Source organism: Bombus affinis, chromosome 14, assembly GCF_024516045.1.
Source record: "Bombus affinis isolate iyBomAffi1 chromosome 14, iyBomAffi1.2, whole genome shotgun sequence".
In the NCBI taxonomy this organism is placed as follows: Eukaryota; Metazoa; Arthropoda; class Insecta; order Hymenoptera; family Apidae; genus Bombus; species Bombus affinis.
The window spans coordinates 1,690,213-1,714,349 of NC_066357.1; the positions used below are offsets into that span (position 1 = coordinate 1,690,213).

Here is a 24,137-nt window from a genome sequence, read left to right on the forward strand (position 1 = left end):
ATCTTCAAAAGGTGAATGAATGATCGCGATATTTTATAAAGCGCAATGAAATTCTGTATTATACAACATATATAATAAAATAATACCAAGAGTTATACAAGTAAAAAATAATAATAATATTAATAATAATAATAATAATAATAATTTTAATAAATGTAACAAATATTTAAGCGGAATTTAAAATAGGGCATTGGCAAATAGGGGTGTCTACAGGTCTAAAAAATAAAATACTTAAAAATGACAGCAAGGAAATAGGGAGGGCGATAGACGAAATGAAATCTTCGTCGCGAGTCTTGTCGATTAATAACGTGATTAGGGCGCGATTAGTTACATAATTCGAAAGGAATCTAAAAACGATTCGCGGTCTGTTTGATCGACTCGCAAGTTGATGCGGCAGTTGTCTTTGGAAAATTCAAGTATCCATGGATCTTTCTCTGCTGTTGCCCGATCAATTCGGATCTTGCTTCGTTCGCATAAACAGCAGTTTTGTAGCCGCCGAGGGCTTTTATTTCATCGTTTTCTCCCTTCTTCTTTTAATTACAACATGCGAGAATCCGCGAGAAATCAAAGATCGCCGTTCGACACGGCGATCGGCGATGGACTCGTCGGATTGCTCGAGCTGGTCGTCCATTTATTCTTGTGTGGATCCACGCCGAAACCTTCGTCGTAGTTTCCTCGTGTGATGAACAGCTGCTTGAAGTGCGGGATGCAGTAGAGTTTACCATTATTTAAGGTGAACGTGTCCATCCTGTATGGAAAAAACGATCGTTTATTTTTCTTGTTCCACCTATACAGGGTGTTAAAAAAAAATGGGCGATATTTATAAGATACGATTCTAGAAATCATATCTTGCAAATATCGCCTCTTGTTTTTTTAACGTCTTACAGATGATATAATGGTATTTGTAATATATCGGTTGGTGCTGAGGGAAGAGAGAACAGAGACGGTGGAGGGGGGTTAGGTTGGTTACAGGGAGAAAAGGGAATAAGTTTCAGCGAAGATTGCAAACGTTACCTTAGCACGCAATTGCACTGCTGACACCGGAAGCACTGTTTGTGAAATATTTTGTTATTTGTCTCCACTTTTTCTAGGGGGTACACTTTCTTTTCGCAGCTCTCGCACACGTCCGTACAGCTCGCTTGAATCTCCTGCGTCGATTTTAGATTGGAAGAAAGCAAAATGAGTGGTGAACAAAAAAGTGCTGGATGAGAAGTGTGTGATGGATTAATGAGGAAAAGAGATGAACATGTGCATGTGATCGTTATTACGTTTTCGAAAGAGATCTTCGATAAGAAGAATTCCAAAGGCCGACTGTCGTTGATAGATGAAACTGAAAGAACTTAGGTATACATTGCACTGCGCCTTTTATATAGAATATCTGTTTTAGTGTTCCGACTTCTATTACGCAATTCACACCATACGTGTTTTCATTTCAGGATGTGCCTTTTTTATTTATCATTTGTAATATGGTCGTAATAAATTGTTACACGTGAAAGGTAAAGAACAAGAATATGATACCTCGCTAAAAATTATACAATCCAAAGACGCAACGAAAGTCTACACGTGAAAATCATCGCATAGTAGGCCGTGAAAGAATTAAGCGATCGATCGATTAACTAATTGCTTACGTAAATATTTCTCTCGCCGATTAACAACAAACAATTGCGTGTTTTCGTTCTCGACAACCCTTAAAATTATTGCACTTAAATTTCATAGTCGATTAAGAGAATCCCTCGATCGATATATCATCAACGAAGGATAGGAGATACCAAGTCGCGTAGAGAATATATATACCTTTTCGATCTTGTTCTCTCTATTATAATACTTAAGTTTGTTTTTGATTTAAAAAAAAGTTCGCTAATGCCTCTAAAACATTGCACCTCCTTCGACATCCTCTGATTGACGTAGGAAGAAAAAGGAATAGGTTTCGAGAGAACCCCGAAATTGTACTTCGATTCGGTTTTCACTGTTAATTCACCGTTTTCTCTCTCGCATTCTCTCTCGCGCTTTCATTCTCTCTCGTTGCAATTCCTGTGGCGTACGCGCGAACCAAGAATTAGAAAATTAAGCCCTATTTCCACCGCCATTTCTCGCCAGTCTACCGAGATCGATAACCTGTTAACCGAGGAAGACGAATTAATTCGTCGTTTGAATCAACAATCTTTCGGACGTAATAATTTCTTTGCCTAGAAGATATCCTTACGTTTTTACTTGTTGCTTCGTTCTTGTTAAAAATAAATGATATAATATTTACATTTGTGCAAAGATTAAAACCGATCTAATTGCAATTGATTCGTATTTGTTAACGTTTAATTATACGAGTTACTGGTCAAAGAATGGCCTGGTTAACAGCCTAACTTAAACGCAATTTCATCCAGAAAATACCATTAGAATATCGACGAATGAAACGCCATGTGCCAACGTCCCGTTTCCAACGCGATCGAAATCAATTTCAGGGGCTGTTCCCTTTCTCCTTCTGAATGGGGTGCGCTCGTCTAAATAGATCATGGGGGATTCGATACACGTCGTTCTTCTATGATAAACATATATATATTTATATGTATACGTATATGAATGCGTACTGTGCGTCCGCGTTGGCAATGGTGAAGGAATTAATGTTTGCCCTCCCTTTCCTTCTTTCTTTCTTTTTCTTTCTTCTCTTTCTTTTTTAGCTTCGTCGTGTAATGCCATCGTAGAAGACCCTAACCCTAACGGCTACGACGAGGCTCCTTAGTATCGTTCATCGACCGAACATTATAAAAATTATATAAAAAGCCTATTCGATAACGTTCGTGTGAAACTCGAGGTCGGTTTATCTCTTACGTAAGGAACGAAGCTCTGACGTTCGATTTTTCAGATTCTCTCGTTGCACTGGAAAATCTGGAAAATTCTTCACCGATTTTGGAACCTTCACAATAGTACGTGAACCCTTTGAATGCAAGCGTTCGATTATTAGAGTCCCTTTGCACAATACTTTTTTATTAACCAATAGCATCGATGGATAGAGAAGAGAGTCGTAGATCGTGGATTTGTTTTTTAAGATTTGACTATTTTGTGATAATCGGATGATTTTTAACTAGCGAAATTCACTTGTAATATTTCATTTAATTTATTACGAAACGTAATACTACTATATTATGTATATGCGTATGAAATGTTTCTTCGATGATCGAATTTGGTGGAATAACGTTATCGATTCAAGAAAATTTATTCATATTAGACATTTATTACTTGTAGCTCGACAAATTGTAAGAATATCGTTGGTTTGATTATGCAAAAGGACTCACAGGCAGCTGATCGTATTATACTAAACTTCTGTCGCATAAATACGTACAAATGTATATATAATGTAAATTTATCTTTGTAAAAACAATATTACGATTTTTTGGGACATATCAGTGAGAAGATCCGTCGAGTTCCAGGCAACGATGAGTCGATGATTAGTTTTTTCGTTCTCTGATCATTTCTATCGGTAGATAGAGATGCCAATCTACCGCGCGACATGCTGTAAAAAGACTCCAAACTCTGTAAAGCAGTCGAAAAGCTCGTAGATCCTAAGTAAGTCTAGCTCGGATCTTGATTCTACGGTGCAATCTTAATTTCTTGATTCGATGCTTCGAATTTGTATTTCTAGGTTTCCTGTTGCGAATTGGCTGTTTACCGCGATTCATTCGAAGCTTAGATCGCACTGATACAGTACACGCGATGAAACGACACAAATATCTTTCCCAAAATGCCATGAAAAGTGTTCGTTACAATTCTCAAAGGCTCTCTTTCCTAAGGTCTTCGACTTTCTTATCCTATCGCCTCTGATTTTCTCTTGGCACTGGCAAAAAATGAGAATGTCGGTTAAGCGTGGAAAATCTAAACGATGCAGGTAGACAAGATAGAAATAGCCGTCGTTTGAATAAATTTGGCACCCATTCGTGATTTCCTAAAACAACGTTGAAACAATGTAAATTACTTGCTTATCGAACAAACGATACGTTCCCTACGATACGTAGGCTATCGCTCACAACGGTACATGAACATCAGCAAAGTGTATAAATCAATGAGAAACTAGCGGCTAAAATCGATACTTATCGTTTCCTTATAAGATCAATAAATACTACGCTTCGCTTATTCGTTTAAAAATGGACTAACAACAACTGATCTAACGATGCAATTCGAACCTCCGTTTGGCACGCGATACGAAATATATAAATGTTTCGTTGCTATTGTTCTCGCTTCTACCTGCATCGAAGATAGAATATCACTGGCCACGTACATATTTCTGTCGTACAAACTTTCGTATATCCGTCGAAAAGTATATCGTTTCGTGTAAAAGGTTGACTGGAAGAATGCCACTTGGTAACTGAGCGACAACGACACGTTCATGCGGTAGGGAAACGAGTTAGCGAGAGCGTTAAAACGATCGTGAAGTATTTCATGGACACGTCGAGCACATGGATCGGAGCGCACAGGTAACTACGGAACACAGGCGACGCTTAAAATAATTACGAGTTTCAATTCCATCGATTGATCCGCTTAAATTACTTCGCCAGGCCTAGGTTTTTCTTTTAACGCACGCGGTGTGCTCGACGTATCCGCTATCTTTCGTTCGTTGCCTCTCGCGATAATACGATACAATATGATACAATCTACGCTAGATTCACTAACAGAACGCTTTGTTAGAAAAAGACTTCTAAAAAAACGTAAAAACCGCACAATGATCCGAACAACGAAGCTGTCGACTGTCATTTTTCCATTGCAGCGCAAGATTTTTACGAATTCGTGATCCACATTGTGTGTGTAATCGTGTGCTTGTTTCGCGTATCCTTTAATTCTATTCGCTCCATTTTTCTCAGGCTCCTCGGTCCATCCTCTTGGGCCGTATCGATCCTCCATTTCCGCTCCACCATTTACTGTTCGCGTTCAACAGAGAATAGTATCACTAGATCATAGTCGAATGAAAGCTTGGTCAACACTTTGCAGGCGGCAATCTCAAGACCAAAATTACCAGACACATCGGCACACGTCACAGGTATCACGCTAACTAGTCATGCTGTGTAGAATTTGTTCTTTTTTTAGTGCGGTTATCATTCTTGGGAGGAATAATTATTATGCTCTTTTTTTTGGCTTGCCGAGGTCCAGTTTCTATGTTTCCTCTTTTAGATGCTTTTGTCAGCGGCTCGCGTTAGTTCGTGTAACTACTGATAACGAAACTGAAATTCGTGATACACTGCTCAAGCTGATTAGAGGATATTACGAACAGTTTTACTATAACGATTAATAGAATGCAGATGGACAATTGGATACAGATGGAGAATTTCCGTGAACAAACGCTTTATCGATACGATCTCTCTAGACAGAGATTGATTTCAAGCTATTAACGGAAGACGAGTTGCTTTCGAATCAGTTCGAATCGTTACGTACGTTTCAATCTCGTTCTTTGCTCAGCTTTATCAATTTCTAATTTTATGATCATAGAAGTTTTTGATTAACGATGTGATTAATAGATTTAGTTAATGGATAAAAAAGATGTATAAATGAGTGAGAGGAAAAACGTTCCTCTAACTGTTTTTGAACAGTGTACGGTATATCTTGTGTACACTCAAAGAATCATCAAATATTTCACGAGATATAAAACGAAGCAGGTTATTTCTATCGCTGGACGTTTCAGTAATTACTATAGTTGATAACTTCGTTGAGCGTACAGTTATATTACAACGACCCATACAAAGTTACTCGTCGTAGAAAGAAATTAAAAATAAAAATATCGTAACTAAACATAAATAGCATTATGTTGCTGTCGTCGCAGGGCAAGTAGATCGTGCTTTGATAGAAAATCCACACATTTTACGCATACATTGGCAAGAGAAAATAAAAAATATACCAAAGTTTTGTACAAAATTGGGTAACAGAGAGAATCGACCCTTAAGAGCTATCATCGAAGAAACTCGCGTCTACAGCTACATTTGTATAAAACTTGGCAGTCTAATAAATACAAACAGAATAATGTCGTGACGTTTTTATTGCGTGGCGATAATATTTTCAAACAAACTTCCTACCGGCTGTAAAATTTTACCTATGATAGCTTCCAAGGGTTAAACAACGATTATCAAGGCACACCATGCGATAAACGAGCCACGCTTCACACCCAAAAGATAATGAAAAAAAAAAAAAAGAAAATTATACATCGAACACGCAGGAGAAAAAGAAAAAAAGGTGGTTTCTATCATATGCAGTGCGATTGGAAATCAAATGGATATTTTTGATACACCAAAAGAGAGAAAAAAATTCCAGAGCTGTCATTCGAGTCTCGATCAATGAGCTGCTCGGATGAGGATGAATGGATATGAACGAAGTAGTTGCTACGAAAGAGTACTCACCACGAATCGATTGACTTTGACCTTCGGTGTGCGCGGCGACTCGTTCGTTTGCGAGCCGAGTGACTCGAAACGGGCTCTCAGACTGCTGGCAGACTCTATGCTCTGCTGTTCTCCGGTGGTGTTTTGAGCAATTTCCATCTCTGCGATATGTTGACTACTCGACGTCGTCTTTCCGTCCGTTTCCTCCCAGTGCTCGAATTTCGCGCACAAGGTTTTTGCGCGGGCTGCGTTCTGCGCTTGCTTCAGAAACTCGTCTTCTACCTGAAATACGTGTTTCCATAATTTCTACGTATAACAATGCCTGTGGTATCTCGTTAATTAATTTAGCTTGATATATTTATCTTTCTTTTAGATTTTGTCTTATTAATGTAGATTATCACATTAGATCAATTCATCGTGTTTCCCTTGCAACTCTTGCAAACAATTCAGCAATCAAGTTTTTCTTTTTTCTTTTTAAAGACACTTTTAAACGTCCGAACACAATCCAACGATAACTTGTCGATTAATCTAACAGAAAATCCTTCGTTGTTTTTGCGTCTCTATTAAGATTTTCTAGACGATATTCTTTAGAAATGGACAAAATTCTCGCAATAGATTCACGATGCCTCTGTCAATGTAATTTCACGTTATTCGAAAGGCAGCGACAGGTGTCTCATCTGCATATCTGCGTCGCTATCAGATGCCTTACAGCCACTCTTCCCACGATTCTTCGTGCATATTCATAACGCAGGAATCTCAAGGACCGGGTACCTTGACTTCGTGTTAATAAACGCTACCATTTATTGCGTTTGAGAACAATGACACCTATCCATATACCGTATACGAACCTTGTCGGAAGCTCGTACGTAGTTTGGATCCCTTTCCTCGGTGCTGTCTTCGCCTTCGGACTCGTCGCCATCTTCGTCCTCTACCTCTTCGGAGTCTGAGGCTGTTGGTTTTGCGTATTTGTCCTCTGGTGGTGGTGTGAAACGCTTCAAAGGTTTTGGTCCATTTGGAAGCTCTTTCTTGCACGCGTTCTCTTCCATTTGCCGGAAGATCGACAGCATCTTTCTGGCGGTGTCCGTGTGGACCACTTCGTTTACTCTGTCTTCAGCTCTGACTACGTCCGGGTCACGATAGATCTCACGTTCCGGGGAGTCCATCTGTCGAAACGAATCTTCTATAAACGTTGAGAAAATACAAAGATCTTAACTTTCTGTGGTTCTATGGTTCTATGTTGAACCGAACTCGACGCTATCTTTTTTACCTTGTAATTCGATTCGGTAAAAATATGTTAACGCACAGTAGCGTGCAAAAATGCTGGATCACGAACAACGACGATTTGATAGTAGCAACTAATCGTAGGCGTAACTATTCTTCTTCAGAAGATTCCATGTTGGAGTTTATATTAAAAAAAAACTGTGAATTATCTAAAGAATGCGTAGAAAACTGGTTCATCATAAGCGAAATAAGGGAAAATACCAAAAATGCAATTCAAACCACAAAGGGTTAATACACCGATGGTTAATTCTCGTCTAACTTTAGAAATCAACAGAAAGAAACGTGTCGCCCATGAATAAACACGAGATACGACTGCAATAGCTATTACTTGCGTTCGATTGTTATTGGCTATTCAAGTGGTTGGTTAAAGCGAGAACACGCGAGGCTAGGCAGGAAATCAAGGGAATAAAGGTATTTCTTTCCACGAATCGCAGCACCTCTGAGTCAGCTCGAATGGTTTTATACGTGTACAGCGTCTCCGTTGGATTTCTACCTGAGCAGCAGGTAAGCTGAAGACGCGATGACAATGCAGAATCGACTGGGTTCTGTTGGCCGTCCCTACGATGCACACGATTCGCGGAGGAACGTGTTTCACGGGATATTACCTGCCAGACACGTCGACCAGGAAAATACCAGAGTTGCGAGATAGAATGTTGCGAGAATAAAGAAGGAAAAAAAAGAAGAGAATAGTCGCACCGACCACGTATCTTTCGTTGTAGTTACAACCGATGCAAAACGTGAACAAGAGTAAGGTTTCACCGTGCAACGATCGGAGATTTATAGGTTTACGCCGGGAGAAAGCTAATTAGTTCGAGTTGCCCCGTACGAATCTTTATTAATGACGTTTCGCTACTTTTTATTTAAAACAAGATGGAGCATTGCGTTGAGAAGGTGATTTATTTCGCCTTTCGTTCCATTCATTTATTGCCTCACGCGAGATAACATGGACAATGACGACAATTAAAGAGCAACATTTTTATCGCTTCGTACGGGAAGATTCAATAACACGGTGTGTAATTAAGGAGACATTTCGCTTTAAACGATCTCGTTTGTTTTCACACTGATTCGACCGAGATATACAATGTCTACGTGTCTTTTCTATAGATTCTTTGACGCGCTCCTTTGTATTTTACCAGTGGCCGACTAAAAGCGTAGACCATGAGGCGAACGAAAAAGAAGAAAGTTTTTCTTTCGCAAACCGATCGATAGTTCTGTTCAAAAGGAAAGCGTATGCATTTGCATTGCACGTCAACTATATCGACAGTGTTTGTACCGTTATTGCGGATAAGTGGATTCGAGAAAGCGGGCAATTTTCTACACCGATCATATATTTTTTCAATATTTCATGCTATCGGTCAGCGAACACCGGCAATTTGACTACCGCCGATCGCACACGCTTCGTTCAACGTTTGTCTCAATTTTTTCCAAGATCCATCGGAAAACTCGATGATTGATATCGCCATTCCACAAACAGCCTTCTTCCGCGAGTTCTTCTTAATCACTTCCCGTTCCATTACCAAGTTCCACCAACAAATCCCATTACCATTTATAAAGCAGCGCAAAAACGAGAGTCGGACGACGAACGAATATACCCGGTGACCAGCGTTTCCTAGCTCCGAAAAACGATTTTTTAGAAATTCTTCTTGATCGCGCTGTGTCGCGTTACGAGATACTAGCGACGAGTAAGCTGTAACACGTATAAAACAGCGGAAAACGAGAGCCGGAGAATATTTAACCGCTTCTTCCTGTTCGCTTGCCTATCCCGAGTGGCCTTGGACCACGGGACGTCGAAACATAAAAACTAACCGTGTAAAAAGCGGGTTTAACAGAGTCGAAGCACGAGAGACGTATAGCGGCTCGTAAAAATATACGAGAACGCTTACCACAGGAAACTTTTACGAGTATAATACGCGCGTTATGCAAAACATTTAACAATTTCATCGGCTAATTTCAACAGCCATAGTAAATGCATAGTTCTAAGAAGTCTAATTACCGAATATCGTGGATGGTTAATACGGTAGATAATCGACCATTTAGATAATGTCATTACGTTAAAGCCGTATTTGCACCAGATATCTCGTAACCTGCGCGATACATTTTCAAATTTCTTTGCTAACGTAATCGCGATAACGGTACCTTCATACAGCTCACAGAGTTCCAAAATGTTTCGTAAAACACACACGATGCATTCGTATAAAATCTTTCTAGAAGCATTCGAATATCTTCGTGCGCCACAGCGTATCCATCCGTTCACGCGTACGTTCTACAAGTCGTGTAGCAATATTTCGTCGTTCTATCGGACGTAACGCGATGATTTTACTCACTTTTAATTTTCGTTGTCCTTGGGACGGCGGAGCAATACCGGGAAAATGCAGCTTCCACGGCGACGGCGACGCGAACGAGGGAAAAAATTGGAAATCGAAACGAAGAGACGAAGAGAGAGACGTCACGAGGGAACCTTTTGTTTCGTTGGCCCCGGCAAACTCCGAACTGGCAGCAGCGTGTCGGCGGTTGCTATGCCGTTCACACGAAGAGGACGCACGGCTCTTACTGTGTTCCCCCTTCGTGAGTTACTGGGAGGGCCACACGGTGGTGTGCTCGCCTCTGCATCGGCTTGTTCTCTCTCTTCACGAATGGAAGGATGTAGGAATACTAACGGTAAAAGTATGGCTGCTGACCACTCGAGGGGGTTCAAGGACAGCCATGGAATCAAGTGGCACTGTACGTTGTATTCGCGGGCTCCGAGCTTTCACGAGCTTCCTCGGCCTCTTTTATCAAAGACCGATCTCGTTAACTACAATTCCGCCATTAATAGTTCGAAGAAAGATCGATAAGCTCGAGAAAGTGAAATATTTTTCATGCGAGATATGTTGCGTGAACGCGGACGAATACGCCAGGTAATTCTTGTCGCGATTTTACATCGACAAGTGGGAAGCGATTGGTCGAGTGACTACGGTTCGATGATTTAAGGAATTCGGAGATATAGACGGTGATTACGTCGGTGATTATCCATGCAACGCGATTTTTATCGAGGTGGAGAGATTCCATGCGATAAGCTGTTGAGTCACGTTACGGGGATATTAGTCTTCGAATGGAAAAAATCACACGGTAGAATTATGTTAACCCTTTCACTGTGAGTTAAAACGTCGTGGCAAACGCGTTGCGATAACAGCGTCGAACGATTTGGAACAAAAGTAACGCGTATTCTTCGTATGCCAGCTTGTAAAACGATGAACACGTAATCGTTAAAAAATGTGTGTCATCGCGGTAATTATACGGTAGAACTCGATCAGTTTTTTACGCGAACCTGTCCGGGGATAAGCAGTTTATACAACTGCGGTTCGTGAATAAACGCTCTCTGATCTTCTACCTGTGGCTTTTCGTTTATACGATACGATATAATTTCACGTAGGTGGATTCGAGCGGCGATAGTTGATTTAAGCGTCTCAAATAATCGAAATTTTTCTACAAAGAAAATTTTATCGCAAGCCTCGACATTCAGCGAATAAATAAAATTCGTATGTAATGACGTATGAACTCAGCGTTGAAAGGGTTGATAAGAATTAGAGTTACTTTTCACTCAACGCAATCTTCGTTAGAACATTAAGACACACTCTTCGATCACGAACACTTTGCACTCGAGAATAGCCTCGAACCTTAACTTGACCATCGCGCGGAGGGGTAATTCGGAACTGCTTGCGTTGTTTTTCCGGTTCCTTGTAGGACTCGAAAAATTTGAATTTATTCGAAATGTCCGAGGTCTCCACCTGAACTTCCTCGGTGGTGTCCGAGCTGCGCACCACATCATCCGAGACTTGTCGTCCCATGAATGCCTTCGTTCGGAGATTTCAAACCGTTAACCTTGCCGATCACGAATTCAAAATGCGCGCCCCTCCCCACCACCGGCAAACGTACAACATCAAAAATCGATTACGCTACTTAACACTCTTGCAAAATTGAAGAAACATTTTCCAACTTAGCACGTAAAGATAAGATGTTTCAAATTGACGAACATCTCTACGATTATGAGAAAGACATATTCTGTTCTACGGAAATAACCGGTCTTTGTAACGTTAAAAGTTTTCTTGTTCGTCGAAACAAGAGCGAGATAAAAATTCGGGAATTTTAACACATTCGAGACCGATATGACTTTGAGCGATACTCTCCCGAATGACCGAAAGCTTTTCTACGTTTGTGATAAAAAAAAATACGCAAAGTTGATCAATATAAGAATACAAAAATCACGTTTTAAACAATTTTTATTGAGAAATACGTAGTGACACACACTGTACAGGTATGTCGTCGGGTTTCCGCAATAATTTTGACGTCGAACGTTCATTGGACGTACCACGCGTGTCATCCGAGCGAAATAGCGTTTCTCGGTTAAAATTCCAAAAAGACAAACGTGCAATAGCTAAGGATTTTTATTTAAAAAATGAGGAAGTTATATAACACATACGTTATACGTATGAACGTTATCTACGCTCGTAATTGTCCGAGAATTAACTGAATATACAGATAACGCGCGTACGTACGTTGTCGTCGGTCATTACGACGAGATATTGCATGGCATATGTACTATACCATCGGTCTCGAACGTGTTAACACAGTCGATCGACGTATAGAAACAAATAAAAGGAGAACTTACGTCTCTGGCACGTCGTGGGGCTTCGGCCGGTGTCTTCGGATTCACCGGAGTCACCGGTCGCCCAGTCTTCGCCGCCGTGGCGTCCAGTTCGAGGAACAGCGACCGAGACTTCCTGCTGATCCCTGTGTAACATCGATCGATTTATCTCGAAACAGTGTTCGCAAAGTATCGGTTTGCAAGAGCAAATAACAGATACAGAGTAAAGAAGATGCCTAGAGCTAGTGCACTTCCACTTATACGACCTATACGATATCTATCTTGAGAGCACGCTCTAGGTACGATCTTTCTAGCGCACATGGTAGCAAATTCAGCGGTCAGTCGCCGCTGGCAGTTTTCGACCGCCGATCCATGTGGCTAATTACATTTAACGGGTTCTAAATATACGTTGGTTCGCGGGGCAAAATGCACCTGCTGCGATCACTTCCTCGTCAGCCTTCTCCGGTTTCGGTTTGCTGTCCGTCTCGTCGTCGGACGCAGCGATGGGCTCGCCTCGTTCGAATCGTTCTTTGATGGAACGAGCGTGGGTCGAGTGTTGGATCTCTTCGGCCGCATTGATCTTCGTCACGCGTTCGCTTCCGGCTACCGCTTGCTGATACATCTCCTTCATTTTACCCTGTTTGCCCTGCAACAGAAATCGAGTCTTCCGTTAGCTACACGAAATACCCTTTGATCTCGTTTCTCCGAGACGATGATAAATCTTTCCACAAAGATATATTACAGTACTGTTCAAAATTGTCCGGACACTTGCGTATTTTTGGCAACACGTAACGCAATTACAGGATCGCAAGTAGGAATTGCGCGTTGATAAACGATTTTCTCGCGCGCTTAGAAATAGATAGTAACAAGTTACGCGTTTCGATTCATACGTTTCACCAACGATTCGTACAACGTTGTTACAAACCTATCAAAGCGTTCGAATACTTACGAGCGATATCTTCTTTCTTTATATGGAAAAAATTATCAATTTTCATTTTCTACCTTCTTTCTATCAGTTCCTCGTTAACTTGTCATTTCTACGTTTTTCTCGTTGATCGATCGATTATTATTTCCACTTTATTATTATCATTTCTACGTTCTCTTTATCAACCGACCACCAAATCGTTATTTCCACGTTCCCTTTCGCCATAGATCGCTAGTTTCCTGTTTCTCTGTTCTTTCTCCTACTTTGCTGCTATATCTTTCCGATCCTCTCGTTAATTAATCGTCAGCTTCTACGACTTTTCGTCAATCGATCGCCAGGTTGCCATTTCTATCGCCCCTTCTCGGATCAATCGTTAAGTCGTTGCGCTTTGTCTCGAAAATATCGGATCCACGATGGTTCATCGAGCAACCGACCAAACGAGCAAAATCATTCGCAGTCGCGATGCGTTCCTCCGTAATCGTTACAGTGCACATGTTACTCGGCGTTAAAGCGCGTTGTAAAGAGAGAATGCGTGCGCTACATTTCCTTCTCTCTAAGTTTTTCTGCGTCTACGTCTAATGGGCTCGATGCCATTACCCCCGCACTACATCGCCGGCGATTTAGATGCTCTGGAAACGATGTCGAACGCCCCGCGCTCATCGTTTCTTCCTCGAAACGCGGAATTAAACGAATGGTAACGGTTCAACGAGCCCGAAAACGAACGCGATTTTACCATGAACAATCTCGAACGAATTCCAGCGATCTCCTCCTTCCTCGCCTCTCGCTGAACTTCGCGTCTCCCTTGCTGACTGGTTGTCTCCCAGCGATTCTTTATGTCGTCCATTTTTGTGAAGCTGATCGGACGCTCGCGGGTCGCGCGTTTCGCCTTCACGATCTCGCTGTCCAGCTCTGTGAAACACGAATAATTTGAGAAGTTACGCTTCCATTTGGAATTAATCGCACGTTATTGTTCGACGTTACAACTCCAAGGTATTGATGTCGTCATTCAAAGATTGCGATCGAAAGTTGTAGTTCGTCATTTGCAATGATAATTATAAATGATAATTCAGTGTTATGATTGAAACTTGTACGTTTGAGGTTGTAATTAGTAGTTATAATTCGATGCTATAATTTGATGTTATAATTCCAACTTACAATTCGACGTTCTAATTCGAAATTATAATTTCAAGTTATAATTCGCTGTTACGATTCCAACTTATAATTCGAAGTTATAATTCGTCGTCGTAGTTGGAACTTTTCATTCAAGGGAGAAGATTATTCGTAATACTTTCAGCATTGTTCAACGTTGTTTGACTAATTTAGATTCGTTAAATTCGTTCAAGCGATTGGAAATTTCCAAATACTAGAGCAATTAATAATTCTGACGTTAATAGCGTGGTAAATATTCCAATATCGTAGACACGAACAGAAATGATTTTCAAATTCGATAAAGAGTTTGGCAAAGGTCGTATTATCGAGCAAAGAACAAGACGATGAAAGAAGGAAAGATCGTATAAAGAAAATAATTTCATCAGCTAAGGAATTCTTCCACGGACCGAATTTAATTCGCTCGATCCTATGGAAAATCGCTTATAGCACTTGACGATAAAACGTTATTTCATAGCTGTCAAACCGCTACGCGAAGCTTTTCCGATGACGCTATTCCCATCGAGTACAAGAAGAAAGCTTGCAAAAAGAGCTGCCTCTCTCGCGGAAATACAGCAGCCTTCCATCGGAGCAAAGGGAACGCAGTGAGAGAGGGGAAAAACCTGAGAGAAAGAGCTCGAAACATCGGACTACGTAAAGTCTCGATTTCAATTAAATGTTTCTTCGTTTCCTCACCCTCCGTTTCCTCCGCTTCTTCTTCCTCCTCGCTCTCGCTCGACTCTTCGTAAGGGATCCCATTCAGAGATTCGTCCGCTACTCCGATATCCATGCCCTTGGCTTGGAATCTGGACAAAAAGACGTACAAAGTAGTCACAAACATTCCGACGAATTTTAATTGCCTGGCGCACGAACAACGCCGACACACGTGCCTGTTCACGGTGTTCTTTTATGCACTGGCTTATGGCCACGAGAAAAGATCGCTGATCGATCAAACACGATCTTGTCGCAATCACGGGCGCGTTAGCAAATTCATCGTTCGCCCTACTATTTTATGTTCGTAAAGTCTGCGCTTGCACATTCTCGAGCGATGCAGGTATTTAGCAGATATTTAGTACGTTTGATATTTCATCGCGTTACTTAATCGCCAGTCTTTCGTGTTTGCGATACTTTCTTCGGTTAATGAGCTACGTCGTTTCTTTCTTCGATTCTAGGAATTCTTAGTCTATTGGAACATTGAATCGCATTTACGATACGGATGGCACGCGTTTCCACTATCAGCTTTAATTTTTTAATTAGTTTCGATTCTTTAGCGAGGGACAAATTGCATGGAGAAACTCTTTCCGACTGTTGCTTCAAAATGAGAACGGGAAAGGCTATGTTAAAGGATATTTAAAAAGCAACAACGCTGCATGTATTTTCATCGTTGAATCATCGATTTTTCAAGCTACGGGGAATATTTTTACGTACTTTATATCCGACGCAATACTTCGGTTGTAAATAGCTTCGTCTACCAACTTGCAATCGAAACGAATCATAAAGTAAAAAGTTGGAAACGCGAAATAAATGAAAAAGAAGAATTCGATTAAAAAGAAGGATGATAAGTTAAAAGATTATCAGCGTTCCGAGAAAAACGTCGAGTGGTTGGAGTCACAGAGTCCTCGTTGTGTCCAACTGGTGGAAACGAATCTGTGTCACGGCTGAGAACCATCTCCTCGACCCACGATGCCATCGTATATGGCCGTTGGAACAAGAGAGGAGAGAGTGAGGCCAGGAGAACGATACGACGAGCTGAATAACGTAGGTGACTCTACCGAAACGATGGATTACTCACTTGGCGAGCTTGCTTAAGATACTGGGAGACCTCTTGACAGCGATCTGCGACGGCGACCTTTCGATCTCGTTGGTCTCCGTACCGGCCTTCTCGAACACTTGAAACCGGGACTTCACGTTCAGGCTCGACAACTCCTCGAGACCCAGGTCCGGTTTGTCTGAGGCTGTAACGGAGATTAAATAATATTTTTCTTTCGTCCGATATTCTCGTAAGACGGTAATCCCGCCACTATATATCGCGTACATCGATGATACGCTGTTGTCGATGCGATGGTTATGATTTCTAATGGCCCGGTAGGCGACTCTGTTCTCTGAATGCGTTCGGGAGTCTAGTCAAGCTGTGATAAAATCGTTGAGTTCGCTCTAAAGAGGTTTTACCGAGCGAGTTAGTCGTTTGGGAACGGAGTGAATCGGTTCACGACGATCTCGTGTCCGCTGTGCTTGAGAAACAACTCTTATTTCTCGATCATACGTGTTTCGTAATACATTCGCAGCTAATAATTTAAATCTTAATAGTTTCAATGTTAAGGAATTCTCGTATGGAAAGCCAACGTTTCTGCTATTAAGATAAAGACGAGATAAGACAGATACGAGAAATTCGCTATTCTCGATCGATAATTAAACGTATCCTAATTACGAATTCGCTTGATATTCGCATTAAGTATTTTTTACGATTGTTCCACCGCGGACTCGAGATCGTCGTCATGCAACGATGATTTTGTCTCGCTACTCGACGTTACAGCATCCTCGCACTCCACAACGAAATGAAGAATTAATCAAACCAAAAAACCGATTAGGGTATGAAAGAAAAACAAAATAAAAAATTATGATAATACAAATGCGTATGTCGTTGTTAACGATAAATCAGCGGTATTAAAATGGGTGCAATCTGCAAAACGGTTAGGCAACTGTTAGAAAATCCACTCTTGGACGACTTTAGTCGTCGCTTGGTCGCACACTACCACCAGTCAGAACTATTACCTCTGACCACATCAGGCGGCAGCTCTTTCGGCTCGTTCTCCCGTATGATCAGCTCCGGCTTTCGAGGTCGCACTACGAAGTTCACAAGACATCTCTTTGTTGCATTAACGATCTCTCTGCATTTACGTGTAATTATATAGAGGGAGGAAACGACTGGAGGAACGGGAGAATAGAGGGGAAGGAGAGCAATTTTCAGTGACTACGTTAAAGAGGGGGACTTGAGCGTTGGGTGCTGCGCGCGATATACGAGAGTTTATTTCACCCATTCGTCCGTAACGTCGATCGTATTTCCTTCGACCAAAGGCAAACCCTCCATTTTTTTCTCATCGTTATTTGTTTTACGACGCGTAATCTATCGCTTCGTTATTTTCTATGGAAAATTGAAAAAACAGATCTCGTTCGTCCCTGTTCTTTCAATCCTTTGACAGTGCGATAACAAAGTAACCAAGAATTTAAAACGAATCACTTGGGAATAAATGACTCGTATTGTTCCCGTGTGATTTTCCTACGATATGAAATTTTTTTTTAATTTGGAAGTAGTTTACAATCAATTCTCATAACGTGAGTAATAAATGAATATCGTATGTTTGATTCTAGCTGAATCTAATGTTTAAATCTAGAGGGTAATGTCTTTTTAGCCTGCGGATCTGATCCGTCGTGTCACGTAACTGAGTAACTAGTGAGTTTTGGTGGTTGTTAATTCTTATGTTATATCTATTACTGAATTTAGATATTTCTTCTTTAAATATAGCTATCTATATATATAGCATGATATTTGTAGCACCGTATCGTATATTTACTTGCTGTTGAAGGGTTAACCTCGCGAATCTTTAAAGTCTACGGCAACGACACATCGTAAGGATCTGTCTGTTACGATTTCTAAATCCAATGTTCGTGTCACGAGTGTAACGAAAAAAAGAGGTACGTATTAAGAAGAAAAAAGAAAGAAATTTTCACGTAGTGGCTATTTCGAGCGAGAGAAGGCGGTGATATCAAAGCGACGAGAAAGATTCGCGGAGATTAGATCGGAGGCTATTTTAAGGCGAGTTCCGCCTACGACTAGCAGAGCTTGAGGTGAACGTGGCGTAAACGGTGTGGTGTGATCGACTTACCAGGCTCGTCGGACTCTTCAACCGGTTTCGGTTGGAAGAGTTCCTTGAAGTGTGGCTTACAGTAAAGCGTGCTCTCGTGGCTCTCGTAATTGTCCACGTTAAGCTGCTTGCTACACTGCACGCACCGGAAGCAATTCTTGTGCCAAACTAGACCCTCGGCCTTTGTCTGTTCCATTTGGAAGACGACCTTGCCGCAGCTACGGCAATTGGGATTCGTGTCGCCGTTTTGACCCACCTGCCGTCAAATTCCATTATTCCTTTACCGATCCTCCACTTTTTCCTCGCTCTTTTATTTTTCACCCGTATCATCATCTCGTTCCCTTTAACCGGCCTGTTTTCCTTGTCCCAATTACTCCGATCGGAGCCGAGCAAACTGGCAGATTGCGGGAACGAGTTGACAACTCGAACGCGATACCACAGTCTTTAAAGAGGATATTTACATCTTTATGCTCTGCGTTATATCATTTCTGAGAAGCGTATCGCGTCGTTACGCGTTATTAAAACGACAATTTTCCAGTAATTCGAGTAAACCAACAGAGACTAACTAAAGATCAAGTACTTGTTCAAAAGTGTCGTAAACTGAGCCACAGATATTCGTGGTAAGAAACTTTTGTACTTTTCGATACGAGATCCATAAATTTTCTTCTCTTCTAACAAGTACGATCTAAATATTATCCCTTTCATTATCTACACTTTGGTTAAGCCGACGATAAAGATCTTCCTTTAAGACGAAGATGAAAGAAAGATGTAGTCAGCGTGTGCTCGTATATTAATAGCACCGGATGCCGTAACTTCCTGTGACAAACTAATATTTCGAAGAAGACAGTGGTAGCTTTTTATAATTAAAAGGTTAATCCTTCAGCCGGGATTTTCTTTTCGACCGATCAGCTCCTTTGTGTTTGCTCGGCTATGAGAGGGAAAGTGGACGAGCTGAAACGATCGATTCCACGCCAACAGCTCGAAACAGGAAGGCTATTTACGCGCTCTTCGCGGCTGAAGGGTTAAGTACGTCAATGTTAAAGTATCCAGAGGAAAAGAGAGAGAGAGAGAGAGTGCGGGGGAGCTTACGGCGTTCAGCTGCTGTTGCACTTTGCCCGCGTCGATCGAACGCACATGCAGCACCGTCTTCTTGCTGAGGGCGTCGAATTTATTGAAGCTCGACTTCTGTAAACACAAACAGTGCAAGCGTCAAACGAGAAGTGCTCGAAAGCCTTCAGCCCTGGTCTTGTCGTCGAGGGAGAACACCTTGTGAATGTGTGCGCGCTTCGATCTAGTCCGAAGCTTGTTCAGCGTGAGCATGAAAGCGTGTCTCGCTGATCGGAGAAAAGTATAAGCGGAGTTTCCTTTATTTCATTTTGTTTTATGCGAATAGTTTTAGTTTTCTGCGAATTTAGAGGATATGCAAATTTTCAAAGATAAATCGTGCCCACGATGAACGTTCTTATTACGTGGTAAAACTAGGACGCTTCGTGCGAGTGTTGGGTGCGCTCCAAAAAGCTTCCCAAACGGTACAGAGCGAGAGGACTAAAGGTAGTTTCACACGGAGACAAGCTACGGCACGAAAGTAAAATACAAGAGGCTGCTGTCCGTTGTTACCGTAAAAAATATTCGAACAATAAAAAAATTGAACTACGACGGTATCGAATCGTGTTTTTCTTCCGCGCAATGTTGTTTGTCACGTTTATTTATACAGCATACAGCGTGACATAGATTAACCGAAATCGCATTCCGTTGTTCGACGCCTCCAGAGCTAATACACGTGCCATCTGAATCATATCACGACCCACGTATCTCCGTGTGGAAGTAGCCTAAGGAATCGTCCAATCGTTTGCAGATCCAGCAGATTGAAACGAAAATCGCAGAAACATCTAATTTTTACAATGTCTACTACAGATTAGCGCTACGTCGAATAACAAACTGATATGATAAATCGAACGTAACAAAACTTTCGTTTCAATCGAATTACGAGATAGACTCGAGCAATTTGTAAGGGGCACTACGATCTTGTTCAACGAAATGATCAAAAGTAGAAGCAAAACCTGTTTGTCAAACATTTGGCGGAGAAATAATAATAGATGGATGCTGAGAAGTGAAGCTGCGTTCGAAGAACGGCGTGGCAAGCGAGAAGCGTTGGAGAATAAGAAGAAAAGTGAGGATAGATAAAACCTTGGTGCGAATCGACCGTATTTGTGGTTATGTGTTTCGGGGGTCTTACCTCGAGCTTCGGTCGATCCGTGTCCTTACCCTCGCTCGTTAAGTTTGCCAAACTACAGTAGGAAGCCCTCTGTCCCGAGGTCGGTTTCGTAAGTTTTCGATTAAGGTTTCATGCATTCCGGGGCCGGGGAAGGCACCGAACAAAAAGAAAGAAACAGCACGGGCTGCGGGTTAGTGTCGTGTGGTAAATATTCGAAGCGCTACCTTCGTTCTAGAGTTGGAGAGATTCAGCGGTTGGCGGTCTCTGGAATTCCCTCTCCCCTTTCTTTTTTTGCTTGCCAGACGCAAAGCGAATTACTTGAGCTAATATTCTACAGCTGTTTACCTTCCACCACGCTTCCTATTGTTATCTCTTTGAATTCTTTACTTTTCAAGATATTTTCTGTTTTTCTTTCTGCTTCTTTCTTTGCTTTTCGCGACGTCTCCTTCTTTTATCTTTCACATTGTATTTGCTTTCGAAGATTTTATTTTTGAAGCGTGGTAGGAAGCAGGCAAGTATACACACATCGATACAAAAGTAGCGTATAGATATAGATTTTCGCGTTTGAAAAATGTTGTTAGAAAAGACGCGAGTATTTTATAACGCGTAGAGACGGTTCTGATTTACGTTTACACCGCGGACTTTTATGCGTTCACGGGAAACGCGAAAGCGCAGAAATGCACTCGTCGCAGGTGATATTCGCAAATCGCGTGTAATGTTCGAGTATGATACCTTTTGCAGCGTTTATCGCGTAAAACGATTCTCCAACTGTGTTTCGTATTTTTAATCGTCTTCGTGAAAATATAAAAACGCGCAAAACGACCGCGATCTACCAAACTCCATTCAAGCTGCTAGATTTTAAATTTGTATCGGATCTTCAACTCTTCTTTTACCTTTACCGTTGCATCGTTCGGTACATAGAAGATCCATAGAATATTCTCCTATTGGAGAAAAAGCGTTGACCGAAGGAATTAGACTGAGCCAGCTCGCAGGCGAAATCTTAGCGTACCACAGGTCTGTGTTAACTAAATTTCCAGTCGAGCAAGAGAATCGTTAACTGATAAACAAACCACAGCGTTGGGTACGCGCTAACGTGACCGAATTGGCAGAGAAGCGCCTTAAAAGGTTGTCGGTCGCCAATTGGTCGATACAAAATCGTCGCCAACCGCTGCATCGCCAAAGAGAAAGAAAAGAGGACGAAGGAGAGAGAAGAAGAAAAGAAACGAGAGGGGCGAACCACGGAGACAGCTGGAATTGTTTCCCGGGCTTGAGCTTCGCTCGAATAGCCTTTCTTTTTGGCACGGACCCGGCCCGATGCTTTCTCCGACACGACGCGAATACGTCCTTTTCATCCGTTCTCCAGCCGGATCTATGCAAATTGAAATTTCAAAGTTTCTCCGCCAATTTTGTCGATACGCACTGTTACGTGGCCGATAATCGTAAATTATTGAAAAAAAGGAAAAGAAAAGATGATAGAGATCGATGAAAAAATTAAAAAACAGGCTTCTTCGTACTCGTTAAAAAAAAAGAAAGAAAGAAAGAGCGATAGAACGAGTCGGAACTGAGACGATTTCACTGAGTATGTGCAGCGGAGGCTACGATGCCAAGGAATTATGTCACTCGTCTCGAAATCCGTAACCGGATAACCGATAAACGACGGATACACGCGGCGAAAAACTCGTAAGACCTCGATTCTCGGCCATTGCTGGCTGCACAAAGTGGGGCAAATGAGTAGTAGGTTATTATCAAAGCCGGCCCTCCCTTAAATGGAGAGACAGCATTCGCGGCGTTACGGCGACCGACTGCACGGCAAAACGCTTTGGTATCTTCGACGACGGCGCGGCGCGGCGCGGCGTACTCGAGCGAATCGCTCACGTGCACTCGGGAAATTCTTCGATCCATCCTTTCTACGCGTTGCTTATTTTTGGCACAAGACGAGTATACGATGATTCTACGATAAGGTTATAATTACGAAATCGTAAAAAAGAAAATTAAACGTCGGACTATAGCGACGTTATTCTTTGTACTCATCGTATAGCGGCATATGAAAATATTTGAACGTTTATCGCGGAGGATTTTCATAGATCGAAAATTTTAACAATTGAAGATAATTGTTCTATATGTGTGCGCGGTATCAGGTCGTTTTTTAACTTTTTCTCCTTTGTATTCTTTTTGTTCGACGAGAATAGCAAAGATGAAACATTCCAGCAGTCCCCGATGTCGTCCAACAGGTTCACGAAAGGTACTTACGAGGGCCTTGACCGACACCCCGGTGAAGACTAGCGCGTCTTTGGTGAACTTCGAGTAACCCTTCTCGCATACTCGCAGATCACCCAGCGACCTTGCTTTCTACGATCGTTGGGAGCGTCAATGGGAAGTCAGATTAGCAGCGAGTTGCGGATAGTTTCGCGGAGTGGCGAGTTTCGTGAACTTATTTATCTCGGAAAACCTTCTCGTCCGTCTATTTTCCAATTTTTATAAATTCAACCCCGAAACCTTATCACGCGACAGAGTTTTGCTTCGATATTGTCATCTTGTAACGATACCATCGCAACGTTATTTGCGGTCTTAACCAAACGATAACCTTTCCATTTTTCTCCTAACAAAACCTGTTATCGTATCTGTTCGATGTTATTGCATTCCGAAAGAGATACAAACGTACCAAGACGAAATATCATCCACGATAACGATATGTTACGAAAGTTTTTCAGGATTAAAGAGACAGAGAGGTTTAACGAACGTCACGAAGCTCGCACTCGTTATGCGATTAGTATGCTGTTACGATAATCAGGATAAATTATTTGTTTGTCGTTCGGTTAATCCTATTGCCACACATCGCGAAGCGAAATAACGGAAGTTCGAAGTAGCTCATGCAGTAATAACTGTTAATAGGGCTGTCATTCCTCTGTCGTACCACGAAACATCGAATGCCGAGCAACATGCTCGCGAACAACTCCAATTAGCTCGAGAGCAAATTGAACCAATTCAACGTTTCTACTTTTCCATCAACGCGGCCAGCCAAAAAAAAAGAACTCAAAAATAAGGTCTGATGCTATATAGCGATTTTTCAGGGAAGACAGAAAAAAACATGAAGAACTGTGTCGATCTATCGTTGCGAAATTGACCATGGGTTCTCGTTACATGCTTGTTAACCCTCGACTACGAAGGTTCTTCTCTCGGATACCGAATCATCTTTTCAAATTACCCACACCATCTCGTTCAGGCTCGCCTTCCGTCGTTCCGTTAGTCGGAGGTTAACAAAGCGAAGGAAACACCTGACAAGTGGCAACGGGTTATTTTCCATACGTGCCGCGAATATTTTTAGGCAATTAGAGTCTGTGTCGAGGGTTAAAGCTGTTCTCTTTCTAGTATATTACTTAAGGGAGTAGTTCACACAGAATACGCGAGATAATACGGGAAGCGAGTCGAAAATTTATTTGAAATTGTTCATCGCGCATATCGAATTCGATTTACTTTGCGACTATTAGACTGCGAATATTTACGCATTCGTGAGAATTTCGATCGATATAATATTTTATTGTTTGTGGCATCTAACAGATTCTACGATTTTCTACATAGATGCCACCATTTTAATTCTGTAAATGAAATTTGCATAGAAATTTGCGCGATAAGTATCCGCGATCTAACTATAATTTCCACTCGCCAGGGATGAACTACCCTCTTAAAATAGTCTCTTGCGGATCAATTATAACATCTTAGCTAGAAATAACGA

The 24,137-nt window shown here is 41.6% G+C and overlaps 1 protein-coding gene and 1 long non-coding RNA gene across 22 annotated transcripts in view; one reads left to right on the forward strand and one right to left on the reverse strand.

The window, feature by feature from the left end:
• The window catches only part of LOC126924207 (uncharacterized), a 67,855-nt gene that overhangs the window by 6,588 nt on the left and 37,130 nt on the right, over nucleotides 1-24,137 (forward strand). The window lies entirely within an intron of this gene.
• Nucleotides 32-24,137, reverse strand: part of LOC126924161 (uncharacterized) — a 74,655-nt gene continuing 50,549 nt past the window's right edge. For 7 of the 20 annotated variants that reach the window (XM_050738333.1, XM_050738331.1, XM_050738326.1 and 4 more), the window contains 15 exons: nucleotides 22,655-22,753; nucleotides 20,426-20,494; nucleotides 19,279-19,374; nucleotides 18,211-18,445; nucleotides 17,099-17,170; nucleotides 16,119-16,281; nucleotides 15,023-15,132; nucleotides 13,914-14,089; nucleotides 12,688-12,901; nucleotides 12,280-12,401; nucleotides 11,288-11,464; nucleotides 7,199-7,513; nucleotides 6,372-6,632; nucleotides 1,015-1,148; nucleotides 32-748 (listed from right to left, as the gene is read on the reverse strand). In XM_050738333.1, the coding sequence (XP_050594290.1) occupies nucleotides 565-748; nucleotides 1,015-1,148; nucleotides 6,372-6,632; nucleotides 7,199-7,513; nucleotides 11,288-11,464; nucleotides 12,280-12,401; nucleotides 12,688-12,901; nucleotides 13,914-14,089; nucleotides 15,023-15,132; nucleotides 16,119-16,281; nucleotides 17,099-17,170; nucleotides 18,211-18,445; nucleotides 19,279-19,374; nucleotides 20,426-20,494; nucleotides 22,655-22,753 (2,427 nt within the window). In that variant the 3' untranslated portion in view covers nucleotides 32-564. Of the gene's footprint in view, nucleotides 749-1,014; nucleotides 1,149-1,424; nucleotides 4,905-6,371; nucleotides 6,633-7,198; nucleotides 7,514-11,287; nucleotides 11,465-12,279; nucleotides 12,402-12,687; nucleotides 12,902-13,913; nucleotides 14,090-15,022; nucleotides 15,133-16,118; nucleotides 16,282-17,098; nucleotides 17,171-18,210; nucleotides 18,446-19,278; nucleotides 19,375-20,425; nucleotides 20,495-22,654; nucleotides 22,754-24,137 lie in introns of those variants that run through there. The other 13 variants (XM_050738345.1, XM_050738344.1, XM_050738343.1 and 10 more) reach the window with 7 other exon arrangements.